Below are 26,163 nucleotides of genomic sequence, written 5' to 3' on the forward strand. Positions count from 1 at the left end.
GGGGAGCTTTGGGGACATCCGGACACGGGGGTGGCTCCCTGGTGGCGCTGGGGACAGCGGGCGGTGGCGCGGCCCCGCAGTGCCCGTGCCAGGCTGGCAGCGCGCCCCGCCTGCCCCGGGCACCGCTGGCACCGCCGGGCACTTCCTCTGCCTCGTCCCCGCTGCTGGTGCCACCCCTGGGGCGGTGTCACCCCTGGGGCGGTGTCACCCCATTGACAGTGTCAGCCTTTTGTGACAGTGTCACCCCGCTGTGGCAGGGTCACCCCTGGGGCGGTGTCACCCCACTGGCAGGGTCACCTCGCTTGCGGTGCCACCCCTCTGGTGGCGCCACCCCGCTGACAGCGTCACCTCGCTGTTGCAGGGTCACCCTGCTGACAATGCCACCCCTCTGGCAGTGTCACCCCACTGTGGCAGGGTCATCCTGCTGTTGGTGTCACTCTGCCGTGGCAGTGCCACCCCACTGACATTGTCACCCCCACTGTGGCAGGGTCACCCTGCTGTCGGTGTCACCCTGTTGACAATGCCACCCCTCTGTGGCAGGGTCACCCCGCTGGTGGTGTCACCCCGCTGTGGCAGCGTCACCTCTCCAGTGGTGCCACCCTTCTGGCGGGGTCACCCCGCTGGCAGTGTCACCATCCTGACAATGCCACCCCCCTGTGGCAGTGCCACCCTGCTGGCAGGGCCACCCCGCGGTCAGTGCCACCCCTCTGGCAGTGTCACCCCACTGTGGCAGTGCCACCCTGCTGGCAGGGCCACCCCGCGGTCAGTGCCACCCCTCTGGCAGTGTCACCCCACTGTGGCAGTGCCACCCTGCTGGCAAGGTCACACCACGGTCAGTGCCACCCCTCTGGCAGTGTCACCCCACTGTGGCAAGGTCACCCTGCTGGCAGTGTCACCTCTCTGGCCGTGCCACCCCACCTTGGGTCACCCCGCGGGCGGTGCCACCCCTCTGGCATTGCCACCCCGCTGGCACCCTCCCCTTTCCCTGCCCCACCCTGCTCCACAGGAAAAGCCACCCCACGCCAGCCCCGTGTCCCCGCAATGCCACCAAGCGTGTCCCCGCTCCTGTCCCTTCGTGCCACCCTCCGCGGGATGCCAGGGAGGGGGTGCCAGGGAGCGGTGCCACCCGAGGGGCACATTTTGGGTTTTTTCCCCCTTAATTCTCCAATTTAAGCCCCAGGCGGGGGTCCCAGGCTCGGGCAGATCCCGGGACTGGCATGAGGGTGCCAACGCTGCCACTGGGACGGGGCGGGCACCGGGGCTTGGCACAGCTTTTGGGAGCCTCTCCCCCCTCTCCGGGATCGATTTCCCTCCTCTTTTCCCTCGGGGGATGCTCAGCCCAGCGAGGAGGAGGAGGAGGAGGAAGGCTCAGGTGTGTGCCAGCCCCAGGTGTGTGCCAGCCCCAGGTGCGTGCCACAGCCCCAGGTGTGTGCCAGCGCTCCCCGTGCCCCTGGCGGCTTTGCTTTTGTGTTTTTGTGTTTTCCTCGCTCTCCTTTCAGCTCGGCTGAGCAGCGATGATGATTTGATGATTTGCAATTCCGGTTTTCGTGGCAGCACCTGATGGGGCCGGGCTGGGTGTGCCCCCCCCCGGCGCTGTCAGGGGAACCCTGACACGTTATTTGCTCTGCTTTGTGATTTATTTGTTATTTTGATTGCGTGGCGTTGGTTTGGGTTTGGGTTTTTTTTTTTTGTTTTTAATTCATTTTTCCCCTGAACCAACGCTTTGCTTGATTAGGAAACAACGACCACGGGGGAATGGGGTGGGAGTTTGAAATCTCATCCAAGTGAGATTTTGATGGGGAAGATGTTTGGGGGATGTTTGGGGGGTGTTGGACCCCTCAGCCTTGGGAACATTATTTGCTCTGCTTTGTGATTTATTTGTTATTTTGATTGCGTGTTTTTTTTTTTTAATTTTTAATTCATTTTTGCCCTGAACCAACGCTTTGCTTGATTAGGAAACAACAACCACAGGGGAATGGGGTGGGAGTTTGAAATCTCATCCAAGTGAGATTTTGATGGGGGAGATGTTTGGGGGATGTTTGGGGGGTGTTGGACCCCTCAGCCTTGGGAACCCTGACACGTTATTTGCTCTGCTTTGTGATTTATTTGTTATTTTGATTGCGTTATTTTTGGACTTTTTAAATTTTTAATTCAATTTTTCCCCTTTCCCCTGAACCAACGCTTTGCTTGATTATGAAACAACAACCACGGGGGAATGGGGTGGAAGTTTGAAATCTCATCCCAGCGAGAGGATGATGAAGGAGATGTTTGGGGGATGTTTAGGGGGTGCTGCACCCCTCAGCCTTGGGGTGCAGGGCTGGAGGAAGGGCTGCTGATAGCGCCGAGGCTGCCGCGGCCTTATCTCATCCCCTCTTATCAGCAGACATGCTTGAGCTGCAGATAAGCGGGACCTTGGGTTCAGGCTCGGGTTGCTGGAGCAGGGGGGGGATTGCTCCGTGTCCCGGCGGGGTGGGAGGTGTTTGGGGGGCTGAACCCCCCGTTTGGGAGTGGGGGATCCCCCCAAAAGCTCCGTGTGGGATTGGGGTCCCAGAGTGACCATGGCGAGTGGAGGCTTCGCCTTTCCTTGTGTGGATGGGGCTGGGAATGGCCTGGGGAGGGTTGGCTCTGCTCCTTCTTCTCTTGAAGCGAAAGAAACTGAAGAAAAAAATTCATATTTGGGGCCAATTTGATGATTGTGCATTCAAAACACCCATGGGGATCCTAATTTCTCCTCCATCTCCCCCAAATCTCTCTCTGTGCTGGCAGGAGCCCCAACCTGTGCTGGGGATTCTCTGCTCCATCCCCGGGGATTTTTGCTGGAGGTTCTCTGCTCCATCCCCGGGGATTTTTGATGGAGGTTCTCTGCTCCATCCCCGGGGATTTTTGATGGAGGTTCTCTGCTCCATCCCCGGGGATTTTTCATGGAGGTTCTTTGCTCCATCCCCAGGGATTTTTGCTGGAGGTTCTCTGCTCCATCCCCGGGGATTTTTGCTGGAGGTTCTCTGCTCCATCCCCGGGGATTTTTGATGGAAAAGTTCTCTGCTCCATCCCCGGGGATTTTTGCTGGGGGTTCTCTGCTCCATCCCCAGGGATTTTTGCTGGGGGTTCTCTGCTCCATCCCCAGGGATTTTTGATGGAGGTTCTCTGCTCCATCCCCAGGGATTTTTGATGGAGGTTCTCTGCTCCATCCCCGGGGATTTTTGATGGAAAAGTTCTCTGCTCCATCCCCGGGGATTTTTGCTGGGAGTTCCCTGCTCCATCCCTGGGGATTTTTGCTGGAAGTTCTCTGCTCCATCCCCAGGGATTTTTGCTGAAAGTTCTCTGCTCCATCCCCAGGGATTTTTGCTGGAAGTTCTCTGCTCCATCCCCGGGGATTTTTGATGGAGGTTCTCTGCTCCATCCCCAGGGATTTTTGCTGAAAGTTCTCTGCTCCATCCCCGGGGATTTTTGATGGAAGTTCTCTGCTCCATCCCCGGGGATTTTGGATGGAGGTTCTCTGCTCCATCCCCGGGGATTTTTGCTGGGGGTTCTCTGCTCCATCCCCGGGGATTTTTGCTGGGGGTTCTCTGCTCCATCCCCAGGGATTTTTACTGGGGATTCTCTGCTCCATCCCCGGGGATTTTTGATGGAAGTTCTCTGCTCCATCCCCGGGGATTTTTGCTGGAGGTTCTCTGCTCCATCCCCGGGGATTTTTGCTGGGGTTTCTCTGCTCCATCCCCGGGGATTTTTGGGGATGTTGGAAGGTGATTTGGGTGCTGTTAGACCTTGTGGTCACTGCTCAGGGGGGATTTCCATACCAGGGACATGGTGAGTGCCATCCCAAGGAGCCAAAACCCTCGGGGTGGCGTTGGGGAGGAAATCCTCACCCCGCTTTTGATGGGGTTTTGCTTTTCCAAAATTTCATTTCCAAAATTGCTTTCCCAATACACCTTTGGGGGATGCTGAGGCTCAGGGCGCTGCACCCCCTGTCCTGGTGAATGTCCCCATTCCCTGTGCGTGTCCCCGGGGGCTCTGGGGACAGCTGGTGGCCCTGTCCAGCCATCCAGGGGTGGATCCAGGAGCTCCAGCTCTTCCTGCCAGGGCGCTGGGAGCCAGGGAAGCAGCAGCAGGTGGCTGGGATGGTAAACAGGGCTGGGATTGTCGCTGCTGCCGTGCCCCCGGGGCCGCTTGTGCAACCGGGGCGGGGAGCTGGCTCCGAGCCCCGTGCCTGATTTCCACAATTCCAGCCCGGATCAGCCTTGGGAGAGCAGGGAATGCGAGCTGCACCTTCCCAAAGTCAGCTCTGTGGCACAGAGCTGTCGGTGTGCCCAGATGTGCCACAGAGAGGCTTCACCCGCTGCTGGCAGAGCTCCTGGGGTGCCCTTTGTGGATAATTATTTGGATAATTTGGATAATTGCCAGGATGATCCCAGGACACCCTGCCTGGCCCAGCCTCACCCATGGTATGTGACCATCCCAGTTTTGGGGTGAGCTTGAAGAACTGGGGAAAAACAGGGCAGGGTTTTGTCCTCCAGAGGGTTTTGTCCCTCTGGCATTCCCTTTCTGGATAATTATTTGGATAATTTGGATAATTCCCCGATGATCCCAGGACACCCTGCCTGGCCCAGCTCACCCCATGGTATGTCACCATCGCAATTTGGGGCTGAGCTTGAAGAATTGGGGAAAAACAGGGCAGGGTTTGTGCTCCAAAGGGTTTTGTCTCTCTGGCATTCCCTTTTTGGATAAATAATTCCCAGGATGATCCCAGGACACCCTGCCTGGCCCAGCTCACCCATGGTATGTGACCATCCCAGTTTGGGGGTGAGCTTGAAGAACTGGGGAAAAACAGTGCAGGGTTTGTGCTCCAAAGGGTTTTGTCCCTCTGGCATTCCCTTTTTGGATAATTATTTGGATAGTTTGGATAATTCCCAGGATGATCCCAGGACACTCTGCCTGGCCCAGCTCACCCCATGGTATGTCACCGTTGCAATTTGGGGCTGAGCTTGAAGAATTGGGGAAAAACAGGGCAGGGTTTTGTCCTCCTGAGTTTTGTCCCTCTGGCATTCCCTTTTTGGATAAATAATTCCCAGGATGATCCCAGGACACCCTGCCTGGCCCAGCCTCACCCATGCTATGTGACCGTCACAATTTGGGCTGAACCTGAAGAATTGGGATAAACGGGACAAGGTTTGTGCTCCAAAGGGTTTTATCCCTCTGGCATTCGCTTTTTGGATAATTATTTGGATAGTTTGGATAATTCCCAGGATGGTCCCAGGACACCCTGCCTGGCCCAGCTCACCCATGGTATGTGACCATCCCAGTTTGGGGGTGAGCTTGAAGAACTGGGGAAAAACAGGGCAGGGTTTGTGCTCCAAAGGGTTTTGTCCCTCTGGCATTCCCTTTTTGGATAAATAATTCCCCGATGATCCCAGGACACCCTGCCTGGCCCAGCTCACCCCATGGTATGTCACCATCGCAATTTGGGGCTGAGCTTGAAGAATTGGGGAAAAACAGGGCAGGGTTTTGTCCTCCTGAGTTTTGTCCCTCTGGCATTCCCTTTTTGGATAAATAAATAATTCCCAGATAATCCCAGTGGTTCTGAGCAGGACACCCTGCCTGACTCAGTTTCCCTATGGGGCTGCAGCAACTCCCAGCCCAGCCTCACCCGTGCTATGTGACCGTCCCAGTTTGGGGCTGAGCTTGAAGAACTGGGGAAAAACAGGGCAGGGTTTGTGCTCCTGAGTTTTGTCCTCTGCAGGAAGGGCGGGAATTGCTCCCACACAAGGAAGTGCCGCGGTGGTGGCACAAGGAAGTTTGGCAGTGGCACGGTGTGGCCACGTCCTGCCCATCCGCCACCGTGTCCCCAAGGAGCCCAGGGTCGCCCCAGGGTGTCACACCGTGGTGTCACCGCTGGGGACGGGGACATTTCCCACAGGTGCCCCATCACCTGACCGCGCTCAGCCCCTCCCACCCGCATTTTTTAAGGCTAAAACCCCGCTTTTTTCGCTTCTCCCACGCTGTTTATCCCCGCATTCCCAGCATGGCAGTGCCCACCCTGTGCCCACCCGTCCCTTTCCCAAACCCCAAACCCCAAACCGCGCTCGCAGCGCCCCGAGCGCACCTGAAGCGCCACCCCAAAACCAGCGAGAGGCTCCACCTCGAGCACGGGGGAGGGACGGAGGGCAGCACCGGCGACACCGGGCTCGGGCAGCGTGGCTGTCGCTGTCGCTGTCGCAGCGGGGGTGGCAGCGCGGTGTTTATATAGCAAAGAGCCAAAGCTGCCGGTTCGGATTTCAGCCCTCGCTTATCGGCCGGGCTGTTCCTGCCGTGCCGGCTCCCGGAGGCCACCGAGGCTTTTCCCGTCCCTTCCCGGGCCAGCTCGGGGCTCCTCCGCACCTGGAGCAGGTAACCGAGGCGGCTGCCCGGCTTTGGAAGGGTTAGAAACGGGATTGAGGCGATGGAGGGAAAATCCGAGGGTTAAAAATGGGATTGAGGCGATGGAGGGAAACTCCGAGGGTTAAAAATGGGATTGAGGCGATGGAGGGAAAATCCGAGGGTTAAAAACGGGATTGAGGCGATGGAGGGAAAATCCGAGGGTTAAAAATGGGATTGGGGCGATGGAGGGAAAATCCGAGGGTTAAAAACGGGATTGGGGCGATGGAGGGAAAATCCGAGGGTTAAAAATGGGATTGAGGCGATGGAGGGAAAATCCGAGGGTTAAAAATGGGATTGAGGCGATGGAGGGAAAATCCGAGGTTTAAAAACGGGATTGGGGCGATGGAGGGAAAACCCGAGGGTTAAAAATGGGATCAGGGCGATGGAGGGAAACTCGGAGGGATGGAGGGGTTGGGGGAGCCACAAATGTTGTTTGGAGCATCTCGTGGGGAGGGGACACAGCCCCAATGTCACACGGGGACGGTGGGACCGCGGGCAGGTGGCACGGCGGGCACAGCGGGCACAGCGGGCACAGCGGGCACGGGCCAGGCCGTGCCGAGCCGTGCCAGGGGTTAATTCCGTGCCGGAGCTGCGGGGAAGGTGTGGCAGCAGGATAAGGCTGGCACGGCCCGGAGCGGGGCAGGGACAGCCGCTGCTGCACAGGGATCTGGTTCCAGCTGGGATTTGGGGGGATCCTGCCTGGTTTGGGGAGGGATCCTGCCTGGTTTGGGGGGATCCTGTCTGTTTTAGGGGGATCCTGTCTGGTTTTGGGGGTGATCCTGCCTGGTTTTGGGGGATCCTGTCTGTTTTAGGGGGATCCTGTCTGGTTTTGGGGGATTCCTGCCTGGTTTTTTGGGATCCTGTCTGTTTTAGGGGGATCCTGCCCAGTTTTGGGGGGGATCCTGCCTGGTTTTGGGGCATCCTGCTTGGGTTTGGGGGATTCCTGCCTGGTTTTGGGGGATCCTGTCTGGCTTTGGGGGATCCTGTCTGGCTTTGGGGGATTCCTGCCTGGTTTTGGGGGATCCTGTCTGTTTTAGGGGGATCCTGCCCAGTTTTGGGGGGGATCCTGCCTGGTTTTGGGGCATCCTGCTTGGGTTTGGGGGATTCCTGCCTGGTTTTGGGGGATCCTGTCTGGCTTTGGGGGATCCTGTCTGGTTTTGGGGGATCGTGCCCAGTTTTGGGGGGGATCCTGGCTGGCTGGAGGGGATCCTCCCCAGCTCAGGGGGTCTCTCCTTTGCCACGGGCTGGGCCCCTGTTTGGCAGCACTGTGTGGGTGTGCTGGGATTCCCTGGCCTGATGTGAGATGTGGGATTTCCCTATCCTGACGTAGGATTTGGGATAGCTGTGGTGAGATTTCCCTGTACTGATATGGGATTTGGGATTTCCCTATCCTGATGTGGGATTTGGGATGTCTGTGGTGAAATTCCCTGGCCTGCTGTGGGATTTGGGATTCCCTGGCCTGCCGTGGAATGTGCAATAGCTGTGGTGAGATTTCCCTGTTGTGAGATGTGGGATTTGGGATGTGGAATTTGGGATGTCTGTGGTGGTTCATTACTGGCCTGCTGTGGGATTTGGGATGGTTGTGGTGGGATTTCCCTGCCCTTCTGTGGGATTTGGGATTTCCTGCCCTGCTGTGGGATTTGGGATTTCCTGGCCTGCTGTGGGATTTGGGCTGGCTGTGGTGGGATTTCCCTGCCCTGCTGTGGGATTTGGAATGTGGGCTATCTCTGGTGGATCATTCCTGCCCTGCTGTGGGCTGTGGTTTCCATCCCATGGCTCCCAGCCATCCCTGGAGCTGGGAATGAGCTCTCCAGCCCTGGCAGGGGTGGGTTTGGAGCTGCAGGCACCTGCTGGAGTGATCCCCAGCTGAATCCACCTGTGATCCCCTCTGGATCCACCTGTGATCCCCCCTGGATCCACCTGTGATCCCTGCCCTGGATCCACCTGTGATCCACCTGTGATCCCTGTGCTGGATCCACCTGTGATCCCTGCCCTGGATCCACCTGTGATTCCTCCTGGATCCACCTGTGATTCCTGCGCTGGATCCACCTGTGATCCCCTCTGGATCCACCTGTGATCCCCCCTGGATCCACCTGTGGTTCCTGCCCTGGATCCACCTGTGATCCCCTCTGGATCCACCTGTGATCCCTCCTGGATCCACCTGTGATCCCTGCCCTGGATCCACCTGTGATCCCTCCTGGATCCACCTGTGATTCCTCCTGGATCCACCTGTGATTCCTGCGCTGGATCCACCTGTGATCCCCTCTGGATCCACCTGTGATCCCCTCTGGATCCACCTGTGATCCCTGCCCTGGATCCACCTGTGATCCCCTCTGGATCCACCTGTGATCCCCTCTGGATCCACCTGTGATCCCTGCCCTGGATCCACCTGTGATTCCTCCTGGATCCACCTGTGATTCCTGCGCTGGATCCACCTGTGATCCCCTCTGGATCCACCTGTGATCCCTCCTGGATCCACCTGTGGTTCCTGCCCTGGATCCGCCTGTGACCCCTCTGGATCCACCTGTGATTCCTGCCCTGGATCCACCTGTGATCCCCTCTGGATCCACCTGTGATCCCTCCTGGTTCCACCTGTGATCCCTGCCCTGTATCCACCTGTGATTCCTCCTGGATCCACCTGTGATTCCTGCCCTGGATCTGCCTGTGATTCCCTCTGGATCCGCCTGTGATTCCCTCTGGATCCACCTGTGATCCCCTCTGGATCCACCTGTGATCCCTGCCCTGGATCCGCCTGTGATCCCCCACTGGATCCAGCTGTGATCCCCCACTGAATCCACCTGTGATCCCTCCTGGATCCACCTGTGATCCCCTCTGGATCCACCTGTGATCCCTGCCCTGGATCCACCTGTGCTCCCCCAGCTCCCCCCTCGGCCCTGCTGCTCTTCCCACGCTTTTATCCCAGCTGTGCCCTCGGGGAATGTGGGACGGCCTTGGGCTCTTCCCAGGGCTCAGCAAACCCATCCCAGCTCCTTGGGCTGTTCCACTCCTCGGTCCCAGCTGCTTGTGAGGACCCTTGGAGGGATCCTGTGACATTTTGGGGGGGATTCTGTGGCACTTTCGAGAGGGATCCCGTGGGCATTCCAAGGTGGGCATCCTGTGATATTTTTGGAGGGATCCAGTGTCCAGTGAGCATCCCAAGAGGGAATCCCGTGGGCAATCCAAGAGGGGATCCTGTGACATTTTTGGAGAGATCCTGTGGCATTTTTGGAGGGATTCTGTGACACTTTTGGAAGGACCCTGTGACATTTTTGGGAAGGATTCTGTGACAGTTTTGGAGTGATTCTGTGGCACTTTTGGGAGGAATCCTGTGGCACTTTTGGGAGGGATCTTATGGGCATTCCAAGATGGGGATCCTGTGACATTTTTGGAGGGATCCCAAGAGGGAATCCCGTGGGCATTCCAAGAGAGAGTCCTGTGGCACCCTTGGAGGGATCCTGTGACAGTTTTGGAAGGGACCCTGTGACATTTTTGGAGGGTACCTGTGGCACTTTTGGGAGGGATCCTTTGGGCATTCCAAGGTGGGGATCCCGTGACACTTTTGGAGGGATCCTGTGACATTTTAGGTGGAATCCTGTGACACCCTTGGTGGAATCCTGTGACATTTTAGGTGGAATCCTGTGACATTTTTGGAAGGATCCTGTGACATTTTTTGAGAGATCCCATGACTTATTTGGAGGGACCCTGCAGACATTCTAAAGGAGAATCCCTTGGCATCCCAAGGTGCTCATTCCCAGCTGCTCCCCCGCCCCAAAGGCCCTTCCGAGGGCTCTCCCCAGCCCGGGCCTGGCCCGGTTCCAGCCCGGCTCAGCCATCCCGTCCTTCCAGCTCCCTCCCGGCTCGGGGCCGCTCCTCCCCGCGGGGCCGCGTTTATTTGTGGGGGAAAGGAAGGGGGACCTGGCACCGCGCTGCGGCGCCGATGGGATTTCTGGGAAGCGGCGCTGCTGGATTTGTCCCGATTCCCAACTGGGAGCATCCCAGGGTGACCAAACCAGAGCCCGACCCGCCCTGGTGGCGCTGCGGAGGTGGCGCTGGGAGGGTGACAAGCGACACAGCCAAGGCGGTTTGGTGACACAATTTGGTGACACAGAGGTGTGTCCTTGTCCCCGCCTCGCCTGGGACACTCCCAGCGTTTGGTTTTTGGCTCTGGGTGTTTTTCCCCCGTGCAGATTCCCGGCTTTTCCCCCGGGGCTGCTCCGGGGCTTGGGGCGCTGATGAGGACGCGGTTGGGAAGCCGGGGATGAGCTGTGGGAAGCTGGGGATGAGCTGTGATTCACCGCGAAGCCGTTCCCGGGTGTGGTGGGCTGGAGGTGACACTAAACCGGGGCTGTCACATCCGAGGACAGCGAGGGAAAAGCTGAGATTCCCCAAGGGAATTTTCAGAGGAAATCCTGGGAAAAGCTGCAAATCCTGAGCATGACCCTGGGATTTGGGGAACCCCGAGTGTGTTTTTTTAGACATTTTTGCTGAGGACAAACCCAATTTGGGGGACTTTTGGCTTATTTGTGCATGGAGATTGGTGAGGTGGGCACGTGCCCGTTTTTTGGAGGGGCTGGAGCTGCCGTGCCATCCATGAGTGCCAGGCTTGGCTCCACAGTGCCTCTTCCCAGGCACTCAGGAACGTTTTTGGCTGCTCCACACATTTCCTGGCACCCACAACACAATCCCAGGCCTCTCCTGGGGCCGTGGGATGTGCCACAGATGGGTTTGGGGACAGAGAGCCGCCATGGCCAGCCTGGAACTGGCGTTTTTGGAGAGGCTGGAGCTGCTGTGCCATCCGCCTGTGCCAGGCTTGGCTCCTCTTCCCAGGCATTTGGGAGCACTTCTGGCCACTGCACACATTTCCTGGCACCCATTCTGTGATCCCAGGCCACTCCTGGGGCCGTGGGATGTGCCGCAGATGGATTTGGGGACACAGAGCCACCGTGGCCAGCCTGGAGCCGGCGTTGATCCCGTCCTTGGGAGCTGTTTGGTGCAGAGCCCTTGCACAATCAGCACAGTTGTGTCACCGCCGGTGACAGGCTGTTCCCAGGCCCGCCAAGGTGTGGGATCAGATCTAAAAAAGGAGAATTTCCCCATTCACACCCAGCCTGACACAAGGGACGCGTGGCGCCGCACCAGCAAAACAATGGGGACGCTCGGCGAGGTGACAAAGCTGCCGACGGTGACAAGTTCGCCGTGTCACCAGAGCCACACACGGCCTTGGGACGGTGCCTGGGATCCATAAATCTGCTGGCACGGCCTGGATGGAGCTGCTGGCACCTTCCCAGCCTCCCTCTCCCGGCAGGTGTGGGGCTCCGGGTGCCGGCTATGCCAGGAATGCGCCGAATGTGTCGGGGCTTGACTGCGGGAGGTCGGGATGAACCAGCCGGGGCCTGGCAGCGCTGCAGCTCCCGGGCTGGGGCAGAGCCAGCGCTGCCCAAATTCCTGATCCTGGTTCTCCAAACGGGAAATGGGATCCTGTGGAGGCAGCAGCGACGTGGGAGCCGCCGCTGTCTCACGGCCCTGAGGTGCTGTTTGTGGCTTTGTTGGTTTTTTTTGAGTGTGGGAGATCTGGATGGAAAATTGGGGAGTTTATCCAGAAATCATCAAGAGGCTCCACAGCTTGATAGAGCCCATCCTGTGCTCCATCCTGGTGGGCCAGAGAGGGAACAGCAGCTGCTGGGTTTGCAGGAATTGCTGTGAAGCAAAGGGATGCTTCACTTCGCTCCCCTGCACCCACTGAGTGTTCCAGTTTGGGGTGTTCACACGGAATTTGTGGATTTGTTGGGTTTTTTGAGAGTGGGAGATCTGGAGTGGAAAACTGGGGAGTTTATCCAGAAATCATCAAGAGGCTCCACAGCCTGATGGAGCCCATCCTGTGCCCCAGCCTGGTGGATCAGAGAGGGAACAGCAGCTGCTGGGTCTGCAGAGCTCAAGAATCATTCACTTCATCCCCCTGCACCCTCTGAGCCTTCCCAGTTTGAGGTGTCCACAAGGAATTTGTGGCTTTTTTGAGAGTGGGAGATCTGGATGGAAAACTGGGGAGTTTATCCAGAAATCATCAAGAGGCTCCACAGCCTGATGGAGTCCAGGCTGGGGCTCACCCTTACCCCCATGCTGGTGAGCTAGAATGGAAATAGCAGCTGCTGGATTTGCAGACCCTCAGGAATCACTTCACCCCCCTGCACCCCCTGATTTCTCCCAGTTTGGGGTGTTCACAAGGAATTTGTGGCTTTATATCCCAGGTGGGTGTGGGGAATGGGAATTCCCAAATCTGTGCCCATTCCACGGCATCTCATGGACTCAGGGAGCCAAACCGAGCCCCGCATCTGCAGGGCCTTATCAGCTGCTGCTCCTGCCTCGCTCCCCCGGGCGGTTTTGTGGGATTTGACCGTGATTGAAACCATCCCGCGGCCGCAGCCCGGGGGTGGTGCCGGGCAGATGTTTGTCCAAGGCTGTTTGTGATCATTCCAGCCCCGACGCCCCCGGCTGGAGCTGCAGCTGGGGCTGGACAAAGGCGGAATTCCCGCGGTGGCCGCGTCGGGAAAGTGGTGCTGGTGCTGTGAGTGCTGCAGGGACGTGGGACAGAGTGAGGGACAGTGTGGGGACCCTCTGCGTGCTTGTGGGGACAAACTGAGGGCTGAGAGTTGGGACAGGGATGAGGGACAGTGTGGGGACCCTCTGTGTGCTTGTGGGGACAAATTGAGGGCTGAGAGTTGGGACAGGGGTGAGGGACAGTGTGGGAGCCCTCTGTGCATTTTTAGGGACAAGCTGAAGGGACCTGGCATGGGATGCTCCTGGGAATTGGTGACAGGGGTGAGGGACAGGGTGGAGACCCTCTGTGCGTTTTTAGGGACAGGCTGAGGGCATGGGATGCTCCAGGGATGTGGCACAGAGGTGAGGGACAGGGTGGGGACCCTCTGTGTGTTTGTAGGGACAAACTGAAGGGACCCGGCATGGGATGCTCCAGGGAGTTGGGACAGGGATGCGGGACAAGGTGGGGACCCTCTGTGTGCTTGTGGGGACAAGCTGAGGGCATGGGATGCTCCAGGGAGTTGGGACTGTGTGGGGACCCTCTGTGCGTTTTTAGGGACAAGCTGAAGGGACCTGGCATGGGATGCTCCTGGGAATTGGTGACAGGGGTGAGGGACAGGGTGGAGACCCTCTGTGTGTTTGTGGGGGCAAGGTGAAGGGACCTGGCATGGGATGCTCCAGGGAGTTGGGACAGGGTGGAGACCCTCTATGTGTTTCTAGGGACAAGCTGAGGGCATGGGATGCTCCAGGGAGTTGGGGCAGGGGCGAGGGACAGGATGGAGACCCTCTGTGTGCTTATGGGGACAAACTGAGGGGACCCGGCATGGGATGCTCCAGGGAGTTGGGACAGGGATGAGGGACAAGGTGGGGACCCTCTGTGTGCTTGTGGGGACAAGCTGAGGGCATGGGATGCTCCAGGGAGTTGGGACTGTGTGGGGACCCTCTGTGCGTTTTTAGGGACAAGCTGAGGGTACCCACCATGGGACGCTCCTGGGATCCGGTGACAGAAGCGCAGGGTCCCCAGGTGCCCCCGCGCCGCGGGGCTGTGCAGGGCCAGCGCCGGGAGCCGGCGGCTCGGCAGCCCGGGGTTAATCATTCAACCCCTCGGCAGGTTGGGTAACGCGGCTGCGGGGGCGGGGGGAGGCGACAGGGACATCTGTCCGTCCGTTCCGCAGGGCTCGGGCTGGGGGACAGCGCCGTGCTCCTCCTCCTCCTCCTCCTCCTCCTCCTCCTCCTCCAGCCCCCTGTCCGTGGGGATGCAGGTGCTGATCCCCATGGTCCCGTGCGGGGAGGGGGGGACAGGGACATTGTGACACCGTGACAGCGCCGTGTGGCGGCTGAGCGGGAGCCGAGCTGGCCCCCGGCACGACTGAGGGAGCCAAGAGGCGCAGCTGGGTTGTAAACACGGCGGGATAAAGTTACAGCTCATTGATGATCCTTGGAAAAGATGCGGGGAAAGGGAGAGGGAGCTCCGAGAGCCGCGAGCTGCGGTCTTGGGGTGCGGGGAGCGGTGCCGGGGTACGAGGAGCAGCCCCACCTGCGGTCTCGGGGTGAGGGGAGCAGTCCTGGGGTGCGGGGAGCAGCTTCGGGGTGCGGGGAGCGGTCCTGGGGTGCGGTGCCGGGGTGCGGGGAGAAGCCCCGAGCTGCGATTTTGGGGTGCGGGGAGCGGTCCCGGAGTGCGGGAGCAGCCCCGAGCTGCGGTTCCGGGGTGCAGGGAACGGTCTCGGGGCGCGGGGAGCGGCCCCGAGCTGCAATCTTGGGGTCCGGGGAGCAGCTCCTGCCCCTCAGTATCAGCTCCCGCCCTCGGGACCCGCCTGAGCGTGGGGACAGCAGTTCCAGCAGCTCCCACCGGGATGTGACAATTTGGGGCATCTTGGGGACACGCGGGGCTGCTCCCAGCTCTCGTGTCCAGGGGATGGGGGACACGCAGCCAGGAGGCCGCAGGAGCAGCTGTGGGTTCGTGGGGGTGCGGAGCCCCTTGGAAACCTTTTTCCTGCGGTGACTTTGCCGTGTCACGGTGCCATTAAAGGAGAGAGCGAGGGATGGATGGCTCCCGGCGCTCCGCCCGGAGCCGAGGGGGTTAAGCTGGCGGCAGCTGCGGCGGCTGTTAATGATTGATACCGATGACGGTCTCCATGGGCTTGGAAGGGAAATCAGGGAAATCATCCGCCCCGTCCGGCTGCGGGAGAGCCACGGGCTCGGCGAGGCAGGCGGAGGGGACGCGCGGTGGCACCGGTGAGTGTGAGCGCGCGTGTGTGTGTGTGTGTGTGCAACCTTGTCACTGAGCCCGGACGTGTCACACGGACCCTGGAGGTGTCACACGGATCCTGGAGGTGTCACACGGACGCTGGAGGTGTCACTCTGTGCCGTCGCGCACAGAGCCAGGCCATGGCACTCATGGGCCATTGTCTGCGGTCGGTGGCACCGCGAGCAGCGGGTGGCCCGAGGGTGGTGACAGGCAGAGGTGGCAGCAGCAGCACGCCAGGCACGGCCCCGTCAGCACCTGGGTGTGATTATGGAGCCCACGGCGGATTTGTCCCAGCAGGATTTTCCCAGCGGCGCTGCCGTAAATCCCCTGAGCTGACCCGGCCGGGGAGGGGTTGGGGCAGCGCTGCTTTGATGCCGGGGACAGGAATTGCTCATGACAGGAATTCCTGGTGCTAAAGAGCTTAGGGAGAGTTCCAGCCATCCAGGGGTGAGTCCAGGTGGTGGCTCCGAGGTTGTGGTGGGAATGGTGGCACTGGGTGGGGATGGTGGCTCCAAGTGGGAATGGTGATTCCATGTGGGAATGGTGGCTCCAAGTGGGAATGGTGACACTGGATGGGAATGGTGGCTCCAGGTAGGAGTGATGGCTCCTAGTAGGAATGGTGGCACTGGGTGGGGATGGTGGCTCCATGTGGGAACGGTGACTTTGAGTGGGAATGGTGGCTCTGGGTGGGAATGGTGGCTCCAGGTAGGAGTGATGGCTCCGAGTAGGAATGGTGTCACTGGGTGGAGATGGTGGCACTGGCTGGGAATGGTGGCTTTGGGGGAGAAGGGTGGCTCCATGTGGGAATGGTGGCCGTGAGTGGGAATGGTGGCTCTGGGTGGCAATGGTGGCTCTGGGTGGAAATGATTGCTCCAAAATGGCAATGGTGGGTCCGAGTGGGAATGATGGCTCCAAAATGAGAATGATGGCTCCGAGTGGGAATGGTGGCTCTAGGTGGGAATGGTGCCTCTGGGTGGGAATGGTGGCTCTGCAATCCCAGTGATCCCATGCACAAGGAACTGCGGCTCTGTCCCCACCAGGGGACAATGCAGTGACATCAGAGCCGCCAGAGCACAGACTGTCACCCTCTCTGCCCCGATCCAGAGCTGTCACCCTCCCCAAATGTCCCCTATGGGGTCAGGACGCTGCTGCCACCCCTGCTCCAACCCCAGCAGCAGCATCAGCGGCGTTTTTGGCCGGCAGCCCCGTGGGCCGTGCCTGGGCGGGAGCCGGGGTTTCCAGGGAGATAAAACACAAACTCCCGGTGCTTTTTTTGTGCTTTTTGTGCTTCTCCCCGACCCCAGCTGGCGCGGCAGCGGGGACTCGCCCTCCCTGCCGCGCTGGCCGCCAGCAGCCGCTTTGTTCTCTGGAAATCCCCGGCCTTCCCCCGCTCCCGGCCCTCCATCCGTCCCCACGGAGCTTCTCCCGCTGTCCCCCCACCCTGGGATGTCCCTGAGTGACGCCGCCAGTGTCGCACAGGGCCCGTGGGTGCGCGGGAGCTGCGGCCGCCCCTCCCGAGGACTTTGCCCGGCTTGGCAAGGCTGGCACCGTGGCCCAGTTGCTTCCTTGCCTGGCTTGACAAGGCTGGCATGGCAGCCCAGGCACTTCCTTGCCCAGCTTGGCAAGGCTGGCACCGTAGGCCCAGCCACTTCCTTGCCCGGCTTGGCAAGGCTGGCACCGTAGGCTCAGCCACTTCCTTGCCTGGCTTGGCAAGGCTGGCACCATGGCCTGGCCACTTCCTTGCCCAGCTTGGCAAGGCTGGCACCGTAGGCTGGCACCGCAGCCCAGGGCATCCAGCTCCCGTCTCCCCTCCCTGTGCCGCTCCCATGGGAATCATGGCATGAGGGGGAGCTGGTGGCCACCGTGTCCTGCAGGAGAGGGTGGCCCTGGGATGATGTTTGGGGTCTGGGTAGCCCTGGGATGATGTTTGGGGTCTGGGTAGCCCTGGTTTTTGGGGTCTAGTTGGCCCTGGGATGGTTTTTGAGGTCTAGGTGGCCTTGGGGTGGTGTTTGGGGTCTGGGTGGCCCTGGGATGTTTTTTGGGATCTAAGTGGCTCGGGGTGGCCTTGAGATGCTGTTTGGGGTCTGGGAGGTGCTGGAATGGTTTTTGGGGCCTGGGAGGTCCTTCGATGGTTTTTGGGGTCTTGGACATCCTGGGCTGGTGTTGGAGTCTAGGTAGCCCTGGCTTCTGGGGTCTGAGTGGCCCTGGAATGGTTTCTGGGGTCTAAGTGGCCCTGGGATGGTTTTTGGGGTCTGGGTCTCCCTGGGCTGGTGTTGGGGTCTACAAAGCCCTGTTTTTTGGGGTCTAGGGAACCCTGGGCTGGTTTTTGGGGTTTAGGTGGCTATGAGATGGTTTTTCGGGCCTAGTTGGCCCTGGGCTGGTGTTGGGGTGTAGGTAGCCCTGGTTTCTGGGGTCTGGGTGGCCCTTGGAATTTTTTTGGGGGTCTAGGGAGCCCTGGGATGGTCTTGCTGGCCAGGACAGGAGCTGGGATGGGCCCGTGTGGAGATGGAAAATTTAATTCCATTTATTTTTTCAATCCTTATGGTCCATGCAGGATGGATCCAGAGTGCAGAGTGCAAAAATCCCTGGATTTTTGTGCCTTATAACCCATTTTTTCCCCTGTTTTTTTTTTTTTTTTTGTGCTTTACAATCTGTTTTTTCCCTGTTTTTTTGTCCCTGTTTTTTTTATGCCTTATAATCCATTTTTGCCCACCCTGGGCTCCTGTGCAAAGCAGGGCTCAGCAGTTTGTCCTTGCCCTCCCGAGGGTGGATTGTCCCTCGCGGGGACCGTGGGTGACAGGGTGACCCCGAGTGCCCTCCCCTGGGTGCTGAGCGCTGCAGTTCCCGGGGAGAACAGAAAATGGGATTTCCAAGGGCTGCAGCAGGAGGAGAGGTGAAAAAAGGGGTTGGAAAAACACAGGAGGGAAGAAGGCAGGGAAGGGAAGAGAAGAGAAAAAGGGAAAAAGAGGAAGAAAGGGATAAAAAGGGAAGGAGAAGGTAAAAAAAGGGAAAAGGGGAAAAAAAGGAAAGAAGGGAAGGGAAGGGAAGGGAAGGGAAGGGAAGGGAAGGGAAGGGAAGGGAAGGGAAGGGAAGGGAAGGGAAGGGAAGGGAAGGGAAGGGAAGGGAAGGGAAGGGAAGGGAAGGGAAGGGAAGGGAAGGGAAGGGAAGGGAAGGGAAGGGAAGGGAAGGGAAGGGAAGGGATTGTGTGGGTGTGTTTGTGTTTGGCTGGGGGCCATGTGAGCCCCGTTGTGGGGTGGATCAGCCCTGGCTCTGCCATGTCCCTGCCCATCCCCAGACACCTCTAACAGTGACAGAGCCCAGATGGTGACAGAGCCACGGTGCCAGCTCCAGGCTGGCAAACCTGGCCCGAACCCAGCTCAAAGCCCCCGAGCCTGGCACAGCACCAGTGACACCAAACTGGGGTGGCAGAGGGTGACACCCCAACACGGAGCCTCCCGTGGCTCCCTCCCTGCTCCTGTCCCCAAATTGCTGTCCCCAGAAGTGTCCCCTGGCAGGTGCCATCCCGCCGTGGTGGCAGTGCCACCGGGCGAGCCCTGGCGTTGTCACCAAGGAGGGCTGGCACACGCCCGCAGCCGTTGGGGGACTTTGGCTGGTGGTGATGGAGGAGCGGATGAGTCACTGTGCTGGGGACATGGGGACAGGGGGACAGGCAGCACTGGGGTGTTGGCACAGGTTCAGAGCCTGGCATGAGGCTGGCACTGCCCACAGGCAGTGTGGTGGCAGTTTGGGCAGGGATGTGCCACACCCCGTGTGCCCAGTGCCTTAAAAAGGTGGATTTGGGTTTGGGTTTGGCTGAGTTTGGATTTGGTTTGGATAAGGATTTTGTTCAGGTTTGGATTTGGATCAGTTTGGGTTTGGTTTGGGTTTGGGTTTGGTTCAGTCTGGATTTGGTTTGGCTTGATTTGGTTCGGGTTTGGATTTGTTTCAAGTTTGGGTTTGGTTTGGGTTTGGTTTAGTCTGGATTTTGTTTAGTTTGGATTTGTTTCAGGTTCTGTTTGGATTTGGTTTGGGTTTGGATTTGATTTAGGTTGGGTTTTGGTCTAGGTTTGAATTTGGTTTAGGTTTGGATTTGGTTCCGTTTGGATCTGGTTTGGGTCTGGATCTGGTTTGGGTTTGGGTTTGTTTCGGTCTGGATTTTTTTGGTTTGGATTTGGTTCAGTTTGTTTTTAGTTCAGTTTGTGCTCAGTTTAGTTTGTGTTTAGTTTAGTTTGTGTTTTGATCAGTTCATGTTTAGTTTAGTTTGTGTTTAGTTCAGTTTGTGTTCAGCTCAGTTTGTGTTTAGTTTAGTTTGTGTTCATTTCAGTTTGTGTTTAGTTTAATTTGTGTTTAGCTCAGTTTGTGTCCAGTTCAGTTTGGACTCAGTTTCGCCGGTGCCGCAGCGTTGGCACACTCTGGCCTGGGCTGGGACCTCTGGTGCCACCCCTGGGCCGGTCGCTGGCACTGAGCTCACCCCAAAGGGGCACAATTGGGGTTTTTGGGAGGGGGACGCGGTGCTGGGCAGTGCCCCACGGTGCTCCCGGGATTTTCGGGAGCCGGGCCATGGCAGGAGGGATCCCAGCGGCCTCCCCGTGCTGCGCTTCCTTCTTTGGAGCTTTCCCGGCCGTGTCAGCCGCATCCCTTCCCTCCCTCCCTCCTGCCCGAGGATCTTCCTGCCCGCCCTGAGGGCTTTGCATTCTCTCCCAAACTCCAGACAGAGCGTGGCTCACCCCAAACCCGTTCCCAAGGGCTCCCCGAGTTATTTTTGGGGTGCTGATGCCCTGCGGGCTCTGTCCCCCCCCCGGTTTGGTGCTTGTGCCCATCCTGGCCCCCGGGATTTCCTCCCGGCGTCCCCTGGGGAAGGAACAGGAGGGTGACACAGCCGGGGAAGCTTTGGGGACACCCAGGGATGCTTTGGGGACACAAGCAGGGGGAAGGGACGCAGCCACCGAATCCAGGGCAGCGACAGCGCTCAGCTCAGCTCGCTGTGACACCCGCCCTTCCCGCTGCCCTGCCGGCCTGGGGGGGATCAGGAGCCGCTCACCAGCCCCTCTGAGCCCCCCCGAGCCCCCCGAGCTGCCCGTGCCGCCCTTCCCCTGCCACCGGCATCTCCCCGGCTCCGCACCTGGGCTGGGGGAGGCGGCGGTGCCGCGCTGCCCTTCGCGTCTCCTCTGCGGGGACGCTGTTTGTCCCCGCTGTCGCCTTCCCCGCCGCCTGCCGCACACCGGGGCCGCCCAACCCAGCCGCTACCGGAGCCACCGGAGCCGCCCGGAGCCGCTCGAGCTCCGCCACCGCCGATGCCACCGGCGCGGGGCGGCTGGCACGATTGGCACAGCACGGGCACAGCCCTCGCCCCCCGCCCGCTCCCCCTGCCCCTCGGGGCCGCCCCGGTGTCCCCGCTGTCCCCGGGCAGCGCGGCGGTGGCAGCGGGGCCATGCCCGCAGCCGGGAGCGGGCGCTGAGCCGGGCGGGCCCCCGGGACCATGCTGAAGTTCCGGGCGGACCGGAGGGTGAGGTAGGAGCCCGCAGGAGGCTGGGGGGGCACGGGGGGATCCGCGGGGAAGCGGCGGGGCCGGGACCCCCGGGCCGGGCAGCGGATCGGGGCAGCGGCTGCTGCATTGCAGTGCTGGGAGGCGATGGGCACTGCCGAGGTTCGGGAGCGGGGGCAGCCCCGGGCGCTGCTTTGCGCGGCTTTCGGCTCCTCCCGGGGGCTGGGGGCCAGCGGAGCTCTGGGGAGGGGGGAGGCAGCGCGGTGGGTGCCACAGGAGCCGAGGGGGCTGAGAAATAGGGGGGTCCTGCCCGCAGGGAGAGTTCGGGGACCGGCAGGGATTGGGGGGACACCCAGTGTGGGGGTGCTGGGCAGGGATGGAGAGGTTACCCATCGTGGGGTTCAGGGTGGTGGGCAGGGATGGGGGGACACCAAGCGTGGGGTTCAGGGACCTGCAGAGATTGGGGGACACCCAGCGTGGTGGGCAGAGATTGGGGGCACCCATCGTGGGTTCAGGGTGGGGGGCAGGGACTGGGGGACACCCAGCATGGGGTTCAGGGACCTGCAGGGACTGGGGGACACCCAGTGTGGAGTTGAGGAACCTGCAGGGATGGGGGGACACCGAGAATGGGGGTGGCGGGTGCTGGCAGCGCCCACTTCCCACGCCCGGCACTTTCGGGGTGCTGCTCTCTCAGCACTGCGCCCTCCCCTTGTGGCAGCGTCACTGCGGGGATGGCACTGCCCCAGTTCCTGGCATTTGAACCCCTCCAGGGGTGAAACCACACTGGGAGCAGCCTCAGCCCTGGGGCAGAACCGCCCGGGCCGTGCTGAGCTCAGTCGGACACTGAGGGCAGCTTGGGTCTGACCAGGAGGGCACTGGGGGGGGTCTGGAGCGAATCCCCCCAATTATGGGGCGCACCCACATCCCCCGGGTTTTTAAGGTGCCCCCGGAGGGGGATCAGGAGCCTGGCAGTGTGTGGGGGCTGCTCAGCGGCAGCAGCACTTTTGGGGTGTCAGTGGTGAATGGCTCCAGAGCTGGCATGGCATGGCATGGCATGGCATGGCATGGCATGGCATGGTCTTGGCAGCGGCGTTATTGTGCTCAAACTTCCCCCATTTTGCTGACTGGCAGGAGGAGTTGGTGGCATGCTGTGGCTGCTGGCACAGGGGTGGCACCGTGTCCTGGTGCCCAGCGGGTTTGGGAAGGAAGGGATGGGATCCAATATGAAATCCCTGACTTCATCCTTTCCCCCTGGACACCCCAGGAAGAGGCATGGGAAGGGGGTCTGGGGTGCCTGGCAGTGGGATGGGGCAGGGACATGGCACAAGGTGCCAGCTGAGCCTGGGACAGCCCTGTGGCACTGCTGCTGGCATTGCCAGGGATCCCCTCAACTGCACCCAGTGCCAGGGAGGCAGAACAGCTTGTGTGGGGAATCCTGGGCTGGAGTTTGGGGTCTGAGGGGTCCTGGGGTGGTGTTTGGGGTCTGAGGGGCTCTGGGGTGGTGTTTGGTGCCCAGTCCCCATGCCCAGTGACCCCACTCAAAGCCTCGAGGTGCTTTGGAAATGGCTCCGAGAGCAGCCAGGGGAGGAGGTGACATTGGGGACATCACTGCGGGCACAGCCCTGGATGGACCACGGCTGCTGCTGCTGCAGCGAGTTGTGAGTGTGGCCAGTGGTGGCAGCTGGGATGTGACAGCAGCAGGAGGGGCAGTGAGGCCACCACTGCCCTGATTTGGGCACTTGAACGAAACCTTTGAGCGCCCAGGGAAGGGAACAGAGCTGGGGAAGGGGCTCAGCCTGGAGAAAAGGAGGCTCAGGGGGGACCCTCTGGCTCTCCCTGGCAGGAGGGGACAGCCAGGGGGGCTCAGGCTCTGTTTGCCACCCCTGGGAGTGTCCCGTGCAGTGGATGTGGCACTTGGGGACACGTTTGGGGCTGGGTTAATAGCTGAACTCGGTGATCTTGGTGGGCTTTCCAACTGAAACGATTCCATGATGATCTTGGAGGTCTTTCCAACCTAAACCATTCCATGATGCTGTGAAGGATCCTAAATCTGGGATTAGCAGCGTGCTCGGAGCAGGACAGGGGATGCCAGCCCCAGTGCCAACCCCGGTGTTGGCATGGAACCAGCAAACATGTCACCAAAGGGACTTTGTGGGTGACACAGGGACTTCATGGGGGACATGGGGACTCCTAACACCCACCCGTCGCTGTCCCCACAGCCACAATGAAAGGCGGAACACCTTCCTGCACCCAGTGACGGGACAGGTCCCCGAGGACACCTCAAGGCTTGACTTGCCAAAGTAGGTCTGGTCCCAATCCCCTTGGGCTGGGGGAGCCAGGGGGTGCTGGACTGGGAATATTGGGGGGCCAGGGAGGGTTAGGAACACTGGAGGAGCCAGGGAAGGTTGGGAACACTGGGAGAGCCAGGGAGGGCTGGGCTGGGAATATTGGGGGACCCAGGGAGGGCTGGGAAGGCTCTGGAGACAACCCCAGCAAGGTGCAGGAGCACAGATTCCCCGCTGATTCCCCTCTCCCGTGTCACAGACACGGCTCGGACATGTCCAGCAAGGCGGGCAGCAAGCGGCCGGCCACCGTCCCCAGTGAGCCCCCCAACCACGCCATGGTGGCCGAGGTGCCCCTGGAGCGCCCCGGAGGCCGGGTGAGTGCTGGGGCGGTGTGACACGGCTGTCACCAGCTGGGACGGGCACTCAGGGAGCCCAGCCCGGGCACTGAGCATCTCCTGTCACCCCACACAGGCTCCGCGCCCATCCCGCAAGGGCATCGCCTTCGGGAAGCGCTCCAACTCCATGAAGAGGAACCCCAACGCCGCTGTCACCAAGAGCGGGTGGCTCTACAAGCAGGTACCCCCCCCGTGCCACCCCTCCCTGCCCCACAGACCCCCAGGAACCCCCAGAACCCTCTGACCACCGCTCTCCCTTAGGCCAGCTCGGGGGTGAAGCAGTGGAACAAGCGCTGGTTCGTGCTGGTGGATCGCTGCCTCTTCTACTACAAAGGTACGGCCGCCCCCCGAGTTTGTGACCATATCCAGGGCCACCCCCCGAGTTTGTGACCACCCCCAGGGCCACCAGCACAAAGTCCCCCGGCTCTTTCCGTGCTCCACCCTGTTTTTCCCAGTGTTTGCCGCGCCCAGGGGTTAATCCCGAGCTTTCCCCGCCTCCCTGGCAGCTCCCGGGCTCGCATCAATAATTGAGGAGGTTGTTTGTGAGCCTGGCACAGCTGCTGGAGCAGCAACAGGCAGGGAGCCGATCCTACAGGTGGGATGGAGCCGGGGCATGAGGAGGGGGCTGTGCCGGGGGTCTCTCTGTGGGATAACCCCAGGATTGGCCCCCTCCCCAGATGAGAAGGAGGAGAACATCCTGGGCAGCATCCCCCTGCTCAGCTTCCGCGTGGCCGCCGTGCAGCCCTCGGACAACATCAGCAGGAAGCACACGTTCAAGGTCAGTTGGGGCTGGCAGGGGACAATGTGGCACTGGCGTGGCACTGCGGTGGCACTGGTGATGCTGGCAGGGTCCCCGCTGCTCTGGTGGCTTTCTTGGTGATGGGGCATGTAATGCGCTGCTGTGGGTTGGATCTGGGACACAGCAGTGTCCCCAAGGTCACCACCCCTCTGCAGGGCCCTGCTGGGTGCTCCCACCCCTCTCCCTGCCCTGCTTTCCCCTCTCCATGGCGGCTGCTCCTGGAGCTGAGCTTGGAGCTGTCCCCAATTCCAGCCCCGTTTGAGCCACCTGCCTGGCAGTGTCACCAACAGGGAGGGAGCTGCCACCAGTGGAGAGGGGAGCAGGGAGAGGTGACAGCGGCTGCTGCTCCCCCACATCCATCCCTGGCAGGGTCTGAGCTTCCCTGGCGCTTTTTGGGCACCTTTGGCATCACCGGGCACTGTCCCCAGCCCAGCTGCTCATGGTCATGAGTCTGACACTCTGTTGTTGAACCCAGTGTGCCCTCCCCGTGTCCAGAGCCAGGGCTGGGCTCCCCACAATCCCTGGGGACATGTCCCCACACTCGGGACATTCCCAAGTTTTCCCAGTCTAAGGGAGAGATTTGTGGAGCTGCCCCCACTTAAACCTGAATTTAGGCTCAGCTGAGCAGGGTTTAGAGGGGAGGGATGGTATGGGGTCTGCCCTGTGCCCGTGCCCACACTGGTGTCACCTTCTGTGACATGGGGGTGTCCAGGGAAGGGTTTGGAGGGTCCTGAGGGAGCTGGGAAGGGTTTGGAGGGTCCTGAGGGAGCTGGGAAGGGTTTGGAGGGTCCTGAGGGAGCTGGGCAGGGTTTGGAGGGTCCTGAGGGAGCTGGGCAGGGTTTGGAGGGTCCTGAGGGAGCTGGGCAGGGGCTCAGCCCGGAGCAAAGGAGGCTCAGGGGGAATTTCTGGCTCTGCACAAGTCCCTGCCAGGAGGGCACAGCCGGGGGGGATTTGGGATCTCATCCCAGGGAACAGGGACAGGAGGAGAGGGAACGGCCTCAGGCTGGGCTGGGGAGGCTCAGGTTGGACAGCAGCAGGAATTTCCTCATGGAAAGGGCTGGAAGGGGCTGCCCAGGGGGGTTTGGAGCGCCCATCCCTGGAGGTGGCACTGAGTGCTCAGGGTGGGGATCGGGCACAGCCGGGACTCGATGATCCCACAGGGATTTTCCACCCTCAGTAATTCCATGATTTTCTGAAATCCCTGTTCCCTGGCACTGATGAGGGAAAACCTCTCAAAGCTGCTGCCCACACCCCAAGCTCTGCAGTTCCAGGGTTTGGGAAAACAGTTTTGCCCAGGGAAGGGCAGAGGGGTTCCCACCCCACTCCCACTGACCCCGTGTCTGTGTTTCCTCCTCCTCCTCCTCCTCCTCATCCTCGGCGGGTGAGGATGCCAGGACAGGAGGGGTTTCTTGGTGCCACCACCACGCCAGCACCCAGCCACCACCACCTAGGTAGAGTGTTCCACCTTGTCGTGTTTGTGGTGCATGCAGAGGCTGAGGGACCCCGGGCTCGCTCTGCTCCCCGCTCCCGCTAATCCCAGGGATGGATCCCTTCGATTTCCCCTTTTTCTCTGCCTGCAGAGCTTCCAGAACTGCATGGGGAGGGCTCAGGAGGTGACCCCAGCTGGGCACGGTGGCTGCATGCTCTGGGGAGGATGGAAAGTCAAGGGAGGGGTTTAATCATACTTAATTTTTCTGTTTATTTCTTTTTTTTTTTCTTTTTTTTAAAGAGATTGAACCCTTGAAATCCTTTCAGGAGGAGAACTCCGCTTCCTCCCTTTTCTTCTTCCTCCCTTTTCCTCCTCCTCACTTTCCCCCACCCCTTTCCACAGGGGGAAGGTGGAAGCTTCAGAAAGGCTCTCAAATAAAGGCTCCTTCCAGCACGTTCTGGGCGGAGAACGAGCACCAACATCTTGGATCAAAACTGAGCCTTTTCCTCCCAAAAATATTTCCTGGGCCAAGAAACCACCTTCCCCCTCACCCTGCATGGACGATGCTCCTCTG

At 60.2% G+C, this 26,163-nt stretch overlaps 1 protein-coding gene across 10 annotated transcripts in view; it reads left to right on the top strand.

The window, feature by feature from the left end:
* PLEKHA6 (pleckstrin homology domain containing A6) overlaps positions 1–26,163 on the top strand; it is a 58,739-nt gene that overhangs the window by 11,928 nt on the left and 20,648 nt on the right. For 9 of the 10 annotated variants that reach the window (XM_074528262.1, XM_074528263.1, XM_074528257.1 and 6 more), the window contains 5 exons: positions 22,901–22,981; positions 23,226–23,340; positions 23,438–23,542; positions 23,623–23,695; positions 24,039–24,139. In XM_074528262.1, the coding sequence (XP_074384363.1) occupies positions 23,239–23,340; positions 23,438–23,542; positions 23,623–23,695; positions 24,039–24,139 (381 nt within the window). In that variant the 5' untranslated portion in view covers positions 22,901–22,981; positions 23,226–23,238. Of the gene's footprint in view, positions 1–22,900; positions 22,982–23,225; positions 23,341–23,437; positions 23,543–23,622; positions 23,696–24,038; positions 24,140–25,590; positions 25,612–26,163 lie in introns of those variants that run through there. The other variant, XM_074528264.1, reaches the window with a different exon arrangement.

Source organism: Zonotrichia albicollis, chromosome 28 (assembly GCF_047830755.1).
Source record: "Zonotrichia albicollis isolate bZonAlb1 chromosome 28, bZonAlb1.hap1, whole genome shotgun sequence".
NCBI lineage: Eukaryota > Metazoa > Chordata > Aves > Passeriformes > Passerellidae > Zonotrichia > Zonotrichia albicollis.